Source organism: Cimex lectularius, unplaced genomic scaffold (assembly GCF_000648675.2).
Source record: "Cimex lectularius strain Harlan isolate CLEC.00 unplaced genomic scaffold, Clec_2.1 scaffold19, whole genome shotgun sequence".
In the NCBI taxonomy this organism is placed as follows: domain Eukaryota; kingdom Metazoa; phylum Arthropoda; class Insecta; order Hemiptera; family Cimicidae; genus Cimex; species Cimex lectularius.
The window spans coordinates 2,686,305-2,703,741 of NW_019392664.1; the positions used below are offsets into that span (position 1 = coordinate 2,686,305).

The following is a 17,437-nucleotide window of genomic DNA, read 5'->3' on the forward strand; positions in this document are numbered from 1 at the left end:
GACTAGGAAGTTAGGTATGTCGGCACGAATTGAAGCTTGTCATTTGTTAGTACTTTTCGAGTTCATAGATAGTATTTTGAATGAAAGAGTTGATTAATTTTCCTTTTTTTAATAACTTCTGGCATATTACAATTTAACACAAAAGAAAACCAAAACAAACAACAACAACAAGCCTTCAACGACTGTTATAACTTTATTTTTGGTTCAACCAGACGCCACACGCAGCACTGCGGAAAAATTAACATTTAACGTGCTAAAAAAAAGAAGGGGGCGTTCACGATCTTACTGGACATTCCTCTATTCGAATTAACACGAGTTAAAATCTTACAAACATCGTGAATACCCCTATTGTCAGCTCTTTTATTGTATTATATATGTTTTAAAACATTTTTTGCAGTTTGTTTTTCTGATATTAAGACAATTCAATTAAACCGATTTAGATACAATTTATATGCACTTCATACAAACAACGTTTATTAGTATTTGAAAAGGGCTTATTTTAAGACGGGAGAAGGCTCAATTTAAAAGTTTATAACTTCAACATTGTTTGTCTCCCCCTATCATTAGAAAGTTTTATAATCCAATGCTGTATTCCCTTACAAACAGATATTTGGAAAGTTGGCTTAAATGGAAAACAAAAATATTTCTAATTTACTTACGCCGTCGAGTAGGACTAAGATCTACAGTAGATATAATATAATTAATTAACTGATTTAATACTGGCGTTAAACTGCTTATTTGTACGTGTTAAATGTCCAGTATTAACGCGTGCATTAATACTGTTCTAATGTCTTTAATCAGTTTTTTCATAGAAATTTATTGCTTAGGAAGAGAGATGCAGGAATGTTATCTAGACGGGGGGCAGCGAGTCTCCCTCTTTCTGTCGGGGGTTGTTTTTGCTTCCCGCTGTTGTGGCAGGAAGGGGACCCTGCGGCTGCGGCCCCCTCGGGGAAAGCGGCTGATTTACGAGAGGAGGCGAAGGCGAGAACCGTAGGGATCGATCCCTGGTCACCCGGGTAATGAGGATGGAGAATCGGATATGGCAAAGGGAGGATCCCACAGCATTTAACGAGATCTGTATCTACGGCGTCACTCCAACTAAGAAGAATAAACACAACTCGCTAACCCGTCAAACACCGTCTTTTGATTGCGTAATAGAAAAATTGTAGGTCTTTGATTAGATGATTTGTGGAGAACAAGCAATTGGTCGCCTCTCAACAAGGGATGTCAATCACCAACTGGCCTTTTATCTAACTGACACCAACAAATTTAACAAAACCCAAGAAACAAATCGTTTTCTTAAGTGTCTTCGACTTATGTACACATACACAGATCTTGTGGATAAGTTGGTGACGTAATAAGCCGTGCCTCTTTTAAATCGAACAATATTGGCAATGATTAAAGGAAGAAGCCTGGTAACTGTGACGCGGTTGCATTTGCAGACGATTATTTATTGATGGTGCATGCGAGAGACCCTTGTGATATTCAACCGACAGCAAACAAGGCATTGAATAGGTTAAACTTATGGGCTAAATCAAAGAAAATAAAGTTTAATGAGCCCAAATCAAAAGCTCTCCTAATAACAAAAAAAGAAGGCCAGGTAATATTAATATTTATTTAGACAGTAAGAAACTTGAGATAGTTAAACAGCATAAATATTTATGAGTTATTTTTAATAGTAAATTAACTTGGGATTCTTATATACAAGAGAAACCTGACGATGCTTTTAAGTTAGTCAATGCTCTTTCAAAATCAGCAAAAGTAAGCTGGGGACTAAACTCCGAGGCCCTTAAATTGATGTATGATGGTGCAGTGGTTCCGAAGATTACCTATGCTTCGCCTGTGTGGGCTGATTCAGTTATAAATAATAAGAAAATAATGGCAAAACTGCAGCGAGTGCAAATCATGGCAATAAGGATGATTAAAGGGTATCATACCATTTTATATGAAGCGGCTTGTGTTGTTGCGAATATAATGCCTATAGGAATAAAGATAGCTCAACTTAAAAAATTACACGAAATAGTGAATATTGGTAATGTTGAGCTTCAAGGCACAACATGTGATAGACCATTGCAATATAAAGAGTGGAAACACCCGGCAGATGCTATTGACATCCAGTATCTACATACTACCGAAATGGCCGATGGTGATTACATGTCTATATATACTGACGGAAGCAAATCAGAGGTTGGTGTAGGTAGTGCTTTTGTTTGTTTCCAAAACGGTTTAAAAATTTATGGAAAAAAAATACAGACTGCATCAGGCATGTTCCAATAATCAAGCCGAACTTTTGGCCATTCTGAAGAGCTTGCAATGGGCTATGAAGAAAGAATCACAAGGGAATATTGCCTAATTTAACATTTTAAGTGACAGTCAAGTGTGCTTAGAATCCATTATTAATTATAATAATCATGGCTTTTTGCCTGAGCAAATAAGGAAAATTATTCAAACTCTAGTTAAACTGTTAATGTACAACTATGCTGGGTTAAGGCTCATTGCGGAATAGAAGGAAATGAAGAAGCTGACAGACTGGCCAAATTAACATCTACTGACGACAGTTTGAATTTGGCATACACCAAACTTCCAAAATCATCAATTATAAATAAACTTTTCGAAGAGAGCCTGGAAAAATGGGAAAATGCTTGGTCAAGTACAAATAATGGAATTCTTTCCCAAAGTTGCCGATAGATTCCAACCGCACATCCAACTATCCGCACCACTAACCCACATCTTAACCGAACACGGCCCAAACAACAGCTATTTTTTCCGCTTTCATCTAAGAGAATCTTCATCATGCTCATGCCTGCCTAATTCCCCAGTGGAACAAAGCATTAAACACCTAATATATGAGTGCCCACTAATAGAACCACTGCGTAGTGTTTGGATACGAAAGTGCCTACTGCAAGATAAGAAGTGGCCACCTGATGAGAAAGAGCTCATGAAGAGAGAATATTATGAACATTTTGACACATTCATTAAAGCAATAGATTTTAATATAATTTAGATAAATGTTAAGTTATTTGTTTATTTAGTTTTTAATTAGTTCCTACTTATTAACGTTATTTATTATTATTTAACAGTTTCAGTAATTGTCTTTTCGCCATAATATGAATCTGATATCCCAATATATACATATACATTTCATATATTTTATATTTATGGTTATTGTATTAAAAGTAATATTTTGTATGAAGCATGTAGTATAAATATAAAAAAAAAAATTGGCAATGAGGAGATTTCTTCTTGTGCTCTTCGGATAGATGAGTCGCTTAAGATCATATTTGCCCGCCTATCCTCGCTTTTTGGTCTTTTAGTTGTGCTTCGGCCTTTCTGCATTCTCAGTCAACAAAACAGCGAAGATAGACAGACCTGGATGATTGGAAGCGGCTAAATTACAATATTGGTATTGGACTTGTCAAGAGTTGATTTCTGGGGTTTCAAACGACCTGCGTAGTAGCCTAATTAGATTGTGTTTATTTCTAAGTTCCACCCATCAAATTGCATGTTTTTTTATTACTTCATTTCAAATGAGTGTAGAAATATTGTAAAATTTTTGTTGACGTCTGCGAGGTCATGGAGCCGCACATTTATCTATTTTGATTGTCTTGGTTGTCCACAAACTCACCATCCGAAATGAATCTGACATACCAAACCAGCGAACACTGACAGAGATAGTTGAGAACTTAACTCAACCCGGAACATGACATTCACAGTACATTTTTTTCGTATGTTAAGTAGTTAGACTATGTCAAGTAACATAGACGTGTGTAAATGCGCAAACCATCCAACCAAATTAAATTTAAAGATGAGATGATGGATCGACCTCCTGTTGAACAACTTGGAAAAAAGGATCTTCGGTGAGGTCACAATAGGACGACAATTCTTTGTTTTTGCCGTGCTTTCGGCCATTATATCGCTATCATCAGTGCCTATTTACTTTAGTAAAATATCGCAGTTAGAACATATTGTATAATTTAAAAAACAAAATGAAAAAAACAATTATATTTTTCTTAGTTTAATTCGATGAGTGTTGAGCTATATCTTGAAAAAAAGAAACTGAATTTATAATAAGATTATTTAAGATTATGTGAAGCTCAGTATCTAAGCATTAACAGTTTGGAATTAATTAAAAACAATAAAAACAACATAATATAAAATTTAAAAAAAAACTAAAAAACAACGTGGTCGTATAGATTACTTCTAAAATATACATATAAGTACATGCCTCTTTTTTTTTTTTTTATAAAATTACTTTTTTCAGGTATATTTGAATATCACAATTAACATTAATTGTTTTTTTTAAATTGTAGTATATATAGATAACTTAAAGTGGAGTGCTAACTAATAGAAAAGAAAAGAAAAAAAAGCTTAGCTTAATTAATCTTAAATGTGATATTCCAATGTACCTGAAAAAAAGTAATTGTATAAAAAAAGAGGCATGTACTTATATGTTTATTTCAACCAAGGTAACCTAAACAATCACGTTCTTTTTAAAATTTTATATTATGTTGTTTTTATTGTTTTTAATTAATTCCGTACTGTTAATGTTTAGATACTGAGCTTCACCTAATTTTAAATAATCTTATTATAAATACAGTTTCTTTTTATCAAGATATATTTCAACACTCATTGAATTAAACCAAGAAAAATATAATTGTTTTTTCATTTTGATTTTTAAATTATACACTGTTCTAACTGCGATATTTTACTAAAATAAATAGGCCCTGATGCTCGGCAAAAACTTAAATAATTGTCATCCTGTTGTGACCTCGCCGAAGATCCTTTTTTTCCGAATTACACTTATTTCCTTACCTTACTCCATTGTTGAACAAAAAAAAAAACTTGTGAGATGTTGAGGTCTGCGAACAAGAAATAGTCTTGATCAACCTAAGCTGCTAATGAACTGAAAGTTCTATTATCTTGTGTGTTTGGTCAACCGTGTTCTATTTAAATGACTCAAATTTCAGCTGAAGAAGCGAGATGAATACGTACCGGGCAGCCTAGTTTAGTCCTACTGAATAAGACCAAACTTATATATTTGTAATACCTTGTTTTCTTTGTTCACGAAGTCGTGGTAGTCATGTCAAGATTTGAATACAGTCGGGGGCTGAACGGTCTTGAAAGGAGGCTCAATAGCCTTCCGGCCCTGCTAAATTGGCAGGAAGAAATTCAGCTGAATTATGAAAAGGGCGGTATTGAAAGCCTCTGAGGACTAATGATGTTACCCAGCCGGACCTGCATATTGAATGAGAATCGCTTTGTTCGGCGCGGGGTTAATTTGGGCCAGAGTGCATTTCCTACCCACTGGGGTTCTTTTCCCCATGGGATCTTTTCTAATCAAACATGCACGGCGTCCCTAGCCTATCGATATTTGCTTTTAGCCTTCCATTTGAAATATTCATTGACCCCGGGAGCGAGCGGTAATTAACTCGCTTTGTAAATCATGAGTGTCGAATCTTGTCCTTTTAAAATATAAATAATTAAATCATGATTCCACAACAGTTTTTGTTCACGACGAGTAGCCCTGTCCCGCTTAAAACTTTGATAATTCTTAAAGGCGCAGTAAAGAAAACATAGCCGTTAAGGTTCATAGACAGTGAAATTTTTATATTGCAGAAAGTGTCGAAAGGGGGAAAAAGATTTATACCGTCCTACTCGTTAACAACTGTTGCTCCGAGTCTTGTTCGAATCGTAATTCCTCCAGCCTCTAATTTTACTGCTCGGCTCTCTCTTACTTACTTACTGTTGGAACAACTCTAAAACAGTTTACACCGAGAGTTTTGAACTTTTGTTGTAAGACTACGTGCTTCCCACCTCGGCTAGGGGCCTTTGAGTTTGCGCCCGCCCGTATTTTTATAAATCCTAAGAAGGGAGGCGGCGCGGCTTCCATGGGACGCCTTATTTCACGTGACTTGGGATATTTACTTTTGTAACAAGTTCCACGGGACCGTCCTAAAGTTTGCCGCAAGATAAATGGTCTCTGCGAAAAGACGCTTCACGGCCTGAAACAATAATTAAACTTTCTATGTAAATAAACAGCTGACATTTTATGATTCGTCTAAATTAACGCAATCCGTGTACGGATGAGAACGTCCTTCGTCCTTCTAGTGGTTTTTGTCCCCTTCCTCGAATGCTGTGGTTGGCGATCTGATTATTTCCCTGTCATGTGGGTTAACCCCTTGCCAATTAGGTTGACCATCGAAACGTTTGGACCGTGATCGATCAGCCCGGCAGGCCGCCCTTCTCACAACATGTCAAAACTTTCTTCGGACGTATCGATTGATCCTGGAAACAAATTAAACTCGAGTGGAAGCAGATCGTAGGATCACTGGAAAGCCTATTAATCTATGAAAGACAACGATTCGAACAGGTCCTTATTTGGGTATTAAGTTTAAAGTATACTACATATTACTAATAAAATATTGTATATTAAAAATAAAAAAACTTTCTTTAACATAAAAATTAGAAATCACATTCCTTTCTGTGTCTGTGGGCAAATAAAGTAATTAGTTATAAGTTAATTATTTTCTAATAATTCTAATCACCCTATTCATCAGTTGTTATTTATAATTTAGGCCGTATAGCTTGATTTTAATCGATATTGTCATATTGTTTGTTGATTTCGTTCTTCCCCCTTAAATTTTCACATAAAGTACTGGTTTGTAAGTACATTGTGATCATTTGTAAGAATTTCGTCAGCTGACATTGCATCTACTGTTGTGAAAATGTCGAAATGACCGAAACAGAAAGAATAAACAGCCCAGAATGACAGAAACAGAGTCTAGTTTTATGTGTCTTTCCATATGCCTTTACATATATTTTCCAGGAAGAGCATTTAAGAAAACCGTTCAAACGAACAGTTAACCAAGCTCGTGAGGTAAAAGATATATGTAGCTTTATTCCTAGACGTACCCGCAAGCCATCGACATGGTTTGGCACGAAGGTTTAATTCATAAGCTAAAAAACCAATTTCCAAGTTGAACTTTTGACTTCATCCTTTCGGAAAAACTGTTCCAAGAGAAACTGATGAATGCACGGATTTGCCTGAAATCAAGGCAGGCATACCGCAATGTGGAATCCTAGACCCCTCCCACTTGCTGGGTACAATCCACCTCAGAAGAAAAACATAACCTTCGCAATGTTTGTCTGTGACAGGCTGCCCTCTCAATCGAAAAATGAGCCATGCATCCAACGAATGCACATGGCCTGGACAGATACTTGGACGTTCAAAATAAACGACCAGAAATCCGGAAATGTATTCACAAGAAAATAGAAAATTCGTAGACAAATCGTCATGATTTCAAATACCGACAACTTGATTGGTTCCTGGGAAGGAATTCCCGGTTATCAATCCAAAATTAAAATTTATTTTCAAGCCAATACTAATTTATAACTGTCCTGATAAAGCTCAGCAGTTTTCGTTTATTTACGGCGGCGCTGTTGTTGGAAATTTTTCATTTGGTGTAATGTTTACTTGGCTTGTAGATACATAACCAACATTAAAAATAAATTCTGCATAAGTCGCTTGCCAACGAGTAGTTTTGACCATTTTTTAATCTGAAAAATGAACAGTAAGTTTATTTTTTCGAATATATGTTACTAATTTTGGTAATCGTATTTGTCTATTAAAGCTATTAATAAATGAAATTAAAGATGGTACAGTAAAAGCTAACATATTAAGATTATTGGTAGGAATTTGGTATGATTCATGTATGGTTCACGACTCAGAGAATGTGTCAAAAGAAGTATACAATCATAATATAACAGTTCCAAAATAAAGTTCTACGAAATATAATAGACAGGGGGCCCCGGTAGCCGAGTGGTAGCGTGAGAGACTTTCGGCTCGTAGATCCCGCGGTCGTGGGTTCAATTCCCGCCGTCGCCTCTGGCCTTTTTTTCACGTTACCCTTCCCCCCAAATGAACATGCATAATAACATTGTCATTGGCTAATATGCTAGAACATAAAGCCATTAGGAAAAAAAATAAGTTAGACACTCCTTAAGCCAGAAACACACTTACCCGATGCTACCCGACGCAAATCCAAACTCCGATTTTCCATAAGGTTGCATTACCCCCGTGCACATCTACCCGATGCTACCCGACGCAAATCCAAACTCCGATTTTCCATAGGGTTGCATTACCCCAGTGCACATCTACCCGATGCTATGCCATGCTAACCTACCCGACGCTCTGCGATCCCCACTATCCAGATTTTCGTTGGGTAGCATCGAGTACAGTTGAAGACAAACCGGGCACTCATATTTTTACTACATGTATTATTGTTGTTATATTAATTACAACATACTTATTTTAATACAAAAATGCGATTAAAACTAATTAGTTTTTATTTAAATAATTAATTTTAATGGTTTGGTAGAAAATTAATCAAAACCATTCAACCGGAATACGATTTTTTGATGTAATGAATTTAACTAACAATTTATTGTACTCGCTTCGGCGGTACATATACTAAAATTGGAACAATTTATTACACGGTTGTGGTCATAAAATGTAATTAACAATTTATTTCATAGTTTTGCTCAAAACTATGAAATAAATTGTTAATTGAATTTTATGGCAATGTCGGGTAGCATCAGAACAGGACACTCATATTTTTTGTAGTTTATTTCAAACTAAGTACATGTAATTTTGTCGTTATATTAATTACAACATGTTATTTTAATGTAAACCAAATTAAACGAGATCAAAAATGCATAAGTTTTTATAAACATTGTTTAATTATGATGGTTAGGAGTAACATTATTTAAAACAATTAAGGTTAACAAACAATTTATTAGATGGTCGTGCTCATAAAATTTAACTAACAATTTATTACAAAGTTTTGCTCAAAATAGTGTATTAAGAATAAAAGATGCGTTGCGATTGTGATAGTGATTATTGTGGTCTGTACGCGACGTGTGCTTAATATAAAGTTTATAGATGTGCACACCCCACCAAAACGTGGCAAAGCATCGGGTAGCGTCGCATGGCGTAGCATTGGGTAAGTGTATTCCCGGCTTTATTCTCGCAATAGCGACATACCAAGAGATGTGAACATTGACAATGAGATAACAAGGTGCTTATAAGCATAATCTAAGTCTGCAAATTGTACATGGAGGTTATCTGGTTCATAGTACAATCGTAAAGCAAGGGACGAGGAAAAAGCTGTTTGAATTAATTCTGTAAAAAGTTACTCAACTAGATAAATTGTGTAGTAACGAGGAGACAAAAGTAATATTAAAAATTTATTCGTGCTTAGTCCTTAATTTCAAACGAAATTTTTCACCTTTTGACAAGTAGGAAGGCGAAGGGACATCGGGTATCCCGATGGAAACTTTCAACCAAAATATATTACAAATATTCCCACATAATTAATTAAATTTTATAATCCAACTAATTATTTTTCCGATAGGTTTGAAAGATGTCGCCGAATGATTTGATTTATCGTAATGTCTATAAAGTCAGTCGTACAACTCCACATTTTACTTTAGAATGAAATTTTTGTTTGGAAGTGTTGGTTCAATAAATTCCATAATAACATATTCCAACATGAAAGGAAAAGTAAAATTAAAAATTATTTATCCAAACACGTATAATTTAGTTATTGGGCAGATCGATGCCAGATTAGTCGTTTGTAGTATTACCTTTCACTTATGAAAATAAAGTTATATAACTTCGGGCTGGTAGTTTTTTGTTGCATTTTAACAATACTTAGAGTTTCTTTCTTTCAAAACATTGAAGCTTTCCTTTTTTTTCTCAAGAATACTAACAAGCAAAGAATAAATTTGAATAAATAAATCTAAAGACTTTATCCGACCATTTATTATTATAATTGCAACATCTTACAAATCTCTACATGTTTTTATCAACAAGTAATTAAAATATAATTAAACAATCCTTACCATCTTCGGCGAAGATGAAAGGTGGAACAAGCGCCGCCGTCATCATGAGCAGGTGATGCCAGCTGACGCCCATGTTGGGCCCTTTCCACCTTGACATTTATTACCTAAAAATACCCCTGAAAAATAATTAAAAATAATTAGTTCAGAATATCAAAAAGCTCGCGACAAATATACAATTTGTGTACATGATAAGACCTTGGTAGTAAGTGTGTAATAAATCTTATTTTTAACGTCAAACCAGTTACATAATAAAACAAATAATTTATATACATATGTTTGTATCCATAATCTGTTTTAGGAGCTAATTGCGACTTTGACTTTGATATATGGCAGTGCCGCGTTTTTGAAATATAATAACTGTTATTTAATAGATGTGATTAGCAGTTATGCAGATGGTTCGTATCTTTTTCCGTATCGGGAAATGTTATCTAGGAAGGACGATGAAGAGGCCCGATAGGAATGCTGGTTCGACCCGAGTCGGCTCCCAGCTATATTTGGGGCCATCCTCGTTCCGTTTGTTCCTCGTCGATTCCTGTTCCTCGGATTCCTTCGTCCGGGGAAGCGGCAATTAACCCAATTAAAGCTGCTTAATGAAAGGAATCCAGGTGGTATTCCAGAATTTCTGATATGCCGGGATTGTTAGGTCGATCCGGGAGGTATAAATAACTCAAAATTCGATGTTTAGCCGTATTTGAATTTTACAATTAGAAAATGACTTCTTACTTTAGATAACAACCACAATATTATATACATTAGTCTTAAACCCAAATATATTTATCAAAGAAATTTGTTAAAATTTAATATTTTTATTACAAATTGTGACATTATTTACAAGATGTAATGAGTTAAATTTACAAATGACATGGATCGTGTGGCGTCAGGAGAGATAACGACAGTTGTCGTTCTCCCAGCTATATATAGGTTAATCCTCGTTCAGTAGGTCGCGAGGTCATCTCTTCTTCAGTCGTTTGGTGGGATTATAAGGGTGGATAAGGATTTCTTTTGGATACGGATTGGGAAAATGATAAATGGAATGTGTTTGCACGAAACGGTTTATGAAGTCGTTGTGAAATGGGTTGGTGGAGACGTAGTACGTAGTATTGACTATGATTCTGAGGACTTTGCTTTGGAAGGACTGTATTCTTAGCAAGTTGGAAGGTTTGGTAGTGCCCAACAGTTCTAGTCTGTTACGTTTGATTTGCGTGACAGTAGTTTATAGAATAGTTCGAAACGTTGGTTTAGTGCCTGTCGGTTTAGTCGTGTTTGTTCTAGGTTAGTATTGAGTCTAGATGGAATTCAAAGTAGCGGACACTGTTTTTGGAATAGAATATTATTGAGGAATATTGTATAAGGGGTTTTTCTTCGAAAGGGGTGAATGATACGTGGCTGCTTTTGCTTACATTAGGCTTCATACGCCAGCGTCCGCTCTATTCGGTTATTTTCAGGACATGTGCTTGAAGCCACTCCAACTCAGTTATGGTATCGGGGTGAGAAGATAGAACAGCTGTGTCGTCGACAAAGGATGCATGGACGGTGGAGGGTAAAGTTAGGACTTTGGCGTAAAGGACGGCCCAACTATACTTCGCTGAGGTACTTCCCAACTGCGGACAAGGTACGCACCTCGGACTGTACATCGATGACGTGAAATCCTCGCGCACGACTGACACTTCAGGAGGTTATGACACGATATAGAGCTCTTGCACGACTTCTTGACAAACGTTCTGATTTACCTCTCAAAAATAAAATGCTGTTTTACAACACCATAGTTAAGCCGGTATGGACTTGGATTGGAAATATGGGGTTCAGCCAGACAATTTAATATCCGCCGCATTCAAACTGCCCAGTCCTTAATCCTAGGAAAAATACTAGTTGCTCCATTTTATGTATTGAACCTAACTACACATACAGACTTACATATCCCTTTCGTTCAAGATAAAATCCGTTTCCGTTACCGCAAATTTCACAAAACCTTAAATCAGTACATCAGAAACCTCGCATCGCGACGAATCCCCTCGAACCTTCCTCGCCGAGAGAAGTGACAATGGCCGCGAGATCTCCTAGTAAGTAAGTGATGGTGATGATAGTAAGAGAGATAATGGCACGAGTATTAATTAAGTAGAAAATATTTAAGTAACATTGGAGTAATGCCATTGAGTATTTTCTCCACTCTTGTTTTTAATTTTGTATGCCTTGCTCATGGTTACATGTTTCCTTCTTGAAGGTATTTGTAAGGTACTATAAATTTAAAAAAAAATCGGTTAATGAGGTGAAGTAATTTCGTAAAACCTGCTGTTATTATGTTATTTACTTTTAATAATATTATGTTATTAAGTAAGAAGGATATATCTTTTCCATTTAGAAATGGTGTATATATGTATATGTATATATATTTTTCTTTTCTTTTGTAGGAAGAGGAACTTACTCCCGTGCTTCACTTTCGTAACCAATTCAATTATCGGAACAATAAATCACGTGTAATATAGAAAAGAAAATTTGTATTGACGTTGTCTCGCCGTGGCTGACGTTTACCGATGTGATTTATCTTCCCGGTGTAAATAGTGGAAGAAGGGTCCCACCAACTTTTCAACAGGTGCGGCCCTCGTTTTAGGATTAATAGTTGAGAGCGGGGAAAGTCTCCCTCATTTGGGACGTCATAACGTCATTTGTCTCCTTTTAAAGGTACGTCCGCCTGTCAAAAACCCGATACCAAAACTGAGCCTGACAGTCGATTCGGCGGTATTAACCCCGCTCTGATCCACTTCCACCACTTTTTGACCTATCATCGCAAAAATGACGTTCGCACCTGTCGATATCGATGACTTCCGGGGAGGGAATTTCGAATTTATCTTCCTTAAGTAATCCGTTGTAATTTTAATTTTCAGATATTTACACTACTTAAACATATTTGATAACGTCGTACACCTATAATTAGGAATGTACAAGATAAAATTCAGCAATCAAGCAATACAAGTAACATAATTGAACTGTACGATATATTTTATTAGGTTTCGTGGTCCGCTTGATCAAATAAATTATTTTCAATTAATTAAGGTTCTAGTTGAGATAAAAAAGTCAGTGTCACAAGCGGGATTCGAACCCACGACCTTCGGCTAAATACGCCGCTGCTCTATATAATACTTAGACAGTCTGTTAACATATTTTGTCTACATCTATGTTCGCAACATATCCAATGATTTTAATATTACAATAATTTCAGCCGAAAAGATGGATTTTTTGGGGGGGAGAGTGTATTGTCGTCTTTCATTATTACTTGAGACAAAAAATGCCAACCCATTTACAAGAGAACTGTCTATGAAGATTCGCCATATTGTTCAGATCATATTAGTCACAATTCATTTTTTTTTTTGGATAAAAATTATATTGGAAGAGACGAATCGGATGATCGACATGTATCGAGAGTGCATTGTCGTCTTTAATTATTATTTGGGTCAAAAACTGCACAACCAGGTTGGTCATTTACAAGAGAACTGTCTGTGAAGATTAGCCATATTAAATCCATTATATTTCGTTGTCTAATTGACCAAATAACATCTTTCAAATAATTAATCTTTATGTAAGGTATTGGTTGAAATGAAAAATGGCGAAAAGTAGGGAAAATTCGAAAGGTGGGTTGAGATGGAAAGTTGGTGCTCGAGTGGATCAAAGTCACGTTAGGTTAGGTAGAGCAGCGGCGTATTTAGCCGTAGGTCGTGGGTTCGAATCCCGCTCGTGACACTGACTTTTTTATCTCAACTAAAAACCTTAACTAATTGAAAGATATTAATTGGTCAAGCGGACCACGAAAACAAGTTAATTTAATAAGTTAAAATGAAGTATACTTCACTAAAGCTCTCCGAGGCCATTTCGTTTGTCGCCGAGAATCAAAGATTACACGACATTTGAAAAATGGCAAAAAGGAGGGAAAATTCGAAAGGTTGTAGGCTGTGATAGGGAGTTGGTGTCCGAGTGGATCGAAGTCACGATAGGTCAAGTGGTAGAGCGGCGGCGTATTTAGCCGAAGGTCGTGGGTTCGAATCCCGCTCGTGACACTGACTTTTTTTATCTCAACTAAAAACCTTAACTAATTGAAAGATATTAATTGGTCAAGCGGACCACGAAAACGAGTGAATTTAATAAGTTAAAATGAAGTATACTTCACTAAAGCTCTACGTGACCATTTCATTTGTCGCCGAGAATCAAAGATTACACGACATTTGAAAAATGGCAAAAAGGAGAAAAAATTCGAAAGGTTGTAGGTTGAGATAGGGAGTTGGTGTCCGAGTGGATCGAGGTCACGATAGCTCAAGTGGTCGACTAGCGGCGTATTTAGCCGAAGGTCGTGAGATCGAATCCCGCTCCTGACATTGACTTTTTTATCTCAACCAATACCTTACATAAAGATTAATTAATTGAAAGATGCCATTTGGTCAATCGGACCTCGAAATCTAATGGATTGTATGATATATTTTTTTTAGAAATTTAATTTTTAAAATTATATGGCCATTTGATTTGCATTATCCACTGCTGATAAACCAGCCGTATTTTTATTAATGTAAGTTCCACCAAAAAAAATAATGTCGTATTTCGTTTACTCTAATTCAAGACGGTTAAACTGTCAACAATTCGGCAAGTAAAATTTATTTTCTCTGCGTTATGCCTCATTTGTGAAAACGGCATTGTCCTGATATTCGGCAAGTGAGCCGAGAATAAGTTGCATTTATTAAAAGTGACAGGAACAGTGGATTCTAAGTGGCAAGATTTCGGCATAGATCTTTCACAAAGACAAGTGGATTTAATCACTTCTCAAGCTCACTACGATTGACTTTAGCAAACAATTTGCTACAAAAGAGGCACCTTTTATTAAGTTTAGGGTTTATGGGTGATCTGTGGGTTCCAAGTAAAATATTTACAGTCTCTAATAAGCACTGAGTGTGTTGTTTCTTCGAGTTGAATATGATGTATAAGTAAATTCAAAATTTTCCGTTATTTTCTTTCGTTCTTAAAGATGAAACGCCTCTGACAGACCAACGTGATCAGAAACTACCGAGCTACAGTTCCATGTCAAAGGAGGAAATCTTTAAAGTTCTGCAAGTATTTGAAAGGTGAAACTGTGCTAATAAAAGGTCGTGAGAATAAAGAGGATGCGATTTCGACTGGCGTAATTCAAAGACATTCGTGACACGTGCAGCAAAGGGTTTCGGAACGGCATTAACCAATATCGAGTTTTAATTCAAAAATCCATCCTATTGTACACAAGGAATAATTTGATTACTTTCCTTACCGCCTTCTCTCTTATTTAAGGTTTTTTATTTATATTATGTTGTCTGGTCACGGGGTGCTTTTATACGTCAAGGTTAGCAAACAGTCGTTGTTACAGGTCCAACCCTGACATTTATCTTTCATTCTGTCATGAATATTATTTAAACAGACATCGAACCGTTCACTGATCAACACGACTATGACATGAAAGGCGATTGGTCTGAGTGTAAACCATGTCTGAAATGAAGATACAAAATACTTTCAATGCCATGATTAATAGTTACGCTTTGTCGTGAGGTAACATTCGTTAACATTTTGATGATGTTCGGCCTCGGTGTATGCATCAGTCTGGTAGACCTCCATCACATACACAAACCGACTAACAAGATGAATGATCAGAACTTCAAGATTAGCTGTCCTGTACATTTAAAAAAAAAATACCACATAGAAATATATGCTGGGTTACACTGTTTCTCTCGTTATCTGTTTATATGGTCTCATAAAAATTTTATAATCTTAATTTCATTGGTCTTGTCGGTAGTATATAACTCTGTAACTCTCTCTCTCTTTCTCACTCTCTCTCTCTCTCTTTCTCTTTCTCTGTCTCTTTCTCTCTCTCTTTCTCTCTATCCCGCTCGCGTTCTCTTTCTCCATCTCTCTCTCTTTGTACCTCTCTCTCTCTCTCTCTCTCTCTCTGTCCCTCTTTTACTCTCACTCTCTCTGTTTCTCTGTGTTTCACCCTCTCTCTCTTTCCCTACTTTCTCTTTGTAGTTCTTTCACTCTCTCTCACTGTCACTCTATATCTCTCTCTTTGTACCCCTTTATCTCTCTCTCCCTCTCTCTCTCTCTCTTTCTGTTTCTCTGTGTTTCACCCTCTCTCTCTTTCTCTATCTCTCTCTTTGTACCTCTTTCACTCTCTCTCTCTCTCTCTCTCTCTCTCTCTCTCTCTCTGTTTCTCTGTGTTTCACCCTCTCTCTCTTTCCCTACTTTCTCTTTGTAGTTCTTTCACTCTCTCTCTTTGTAACCCTTTATCTCTCTCTCTCTCTCTTTGTCCATCTTTCACGCTCACTCTCTCTTTCTTTTCTGTCCCTCTCTCCCTTTCCTTCTTTATTCTCTCGTTTCATTCCCCTCTCTCTATTTCTCTCTTTCTCCTCTATCTACAAACAAGAATCGAGGAAAGCAATTTTAGCAAGTTTAATCTTACATATTTATTTATATATATTTTTTTTTTTGGTAGAACTGGCAGTGGAGGAATAAGCGACCACATGACATTTTTCAGCAAACAACTTTACCGTAATTACGCCCAACATGATAAGTTATTTGTAAGAATTGAATTATTATACTAACTACTTAATAATAAAATAATGTTAAGTTGTTATTTTTTAAAATATTTCGCCTGGTCGGTGATTCCGAAGAACTATAAATTATGCTTTATCATTCAGTTTTTAATTAACGTTTCATATGTAAAAATTTATTGTTCAATATAAAAAAAATGAATAACGTTAGCATGAGACGGGATAATGAAAAAGTCGATATTTTATATGTTTCCTTTCTTACTGGTATTTGTGTTTTGTTAGGAAACAGGACCAATTTGTGATCGGTCGGAGCGATCAGGTTTCATGTCTTGTACTTTCTTTTCCAAAACGGGTTATTTCTGATACAAAAGCCCCCGACTGCCCGCTGAATATTCATTGTTTCTGTAAAGTTCATCCTGTAACCCGAAATCAACTCGTTACATGGGAGTCATCCTGACGGGCACGCGACGTGTTTCGAAACCGTGGAAATATCGGTTGGGCAACGGCAACGGGTTCGAAAATGCGAATGACTTATTTTTTGTTTAAATTTGATCCTTTTATTTTATTTCTTTTCCTCGTTATCTTTTTATTTTTGTTATTTTTTAATGTAAAGCGCTTTCTCTGCCAGGGGCAGGCCAGGTATTAATTAGTTTAAGTGTAACCCAGTCCTCAGATGGAGAGCGATTAGGCGGCCCACTCTCTTTTCTCGTTCTCAAAGATAAATCGTATCTCTTTCTGTCCTGTTATGTAATTGAGACCCTGCCCTCCTCAGAACCGCACCTGCACAACGTATCACCGAAAATATTTGCTAGCCTTCGGTCAGTGTGAACTCAACGTATACCATACCAAACAACAAAAAAGCAATTTTCCCCTTAACGACTTACAGTCAAAATATTTTACTCAACGTTTCATAAATTATGTAAATTAACATACAATCCATAACCGCATAAAATGACTTTTTCTCATCATTGAAGGATTGA

General features: G+C 36.2%; 1 protein-coding gene across 6 annotated transcripts in view; it reads right to left on the reverse strand.

Annotated features, from left to right (window-relative positions):
* The window catches only part of LOC106662247 (ephrin type-A receptor 4), a 397,805-nt gene that overhangs the window by 276,422 nt on the left and 103,946 nt on the right, over positions 1-17,437 (reverse strand). For all 6 annotated transcript variants that reach the window (XM_014386173.2, XM_014386169.2, XM_014386170.2 and 3 more), the window contains exon 2: positions 9,904-10,019. In XM_014386173.2, the coding sequence (XP_014241659.1) occupies positions 9,904-10,000 (97 nt within the window). In that variant the 5' untranslated portion in view covers positions 10,001-10,019. The remainder of the gene's footprint in view (positions 1-9,903; positions 10,020-17,437) is intronic.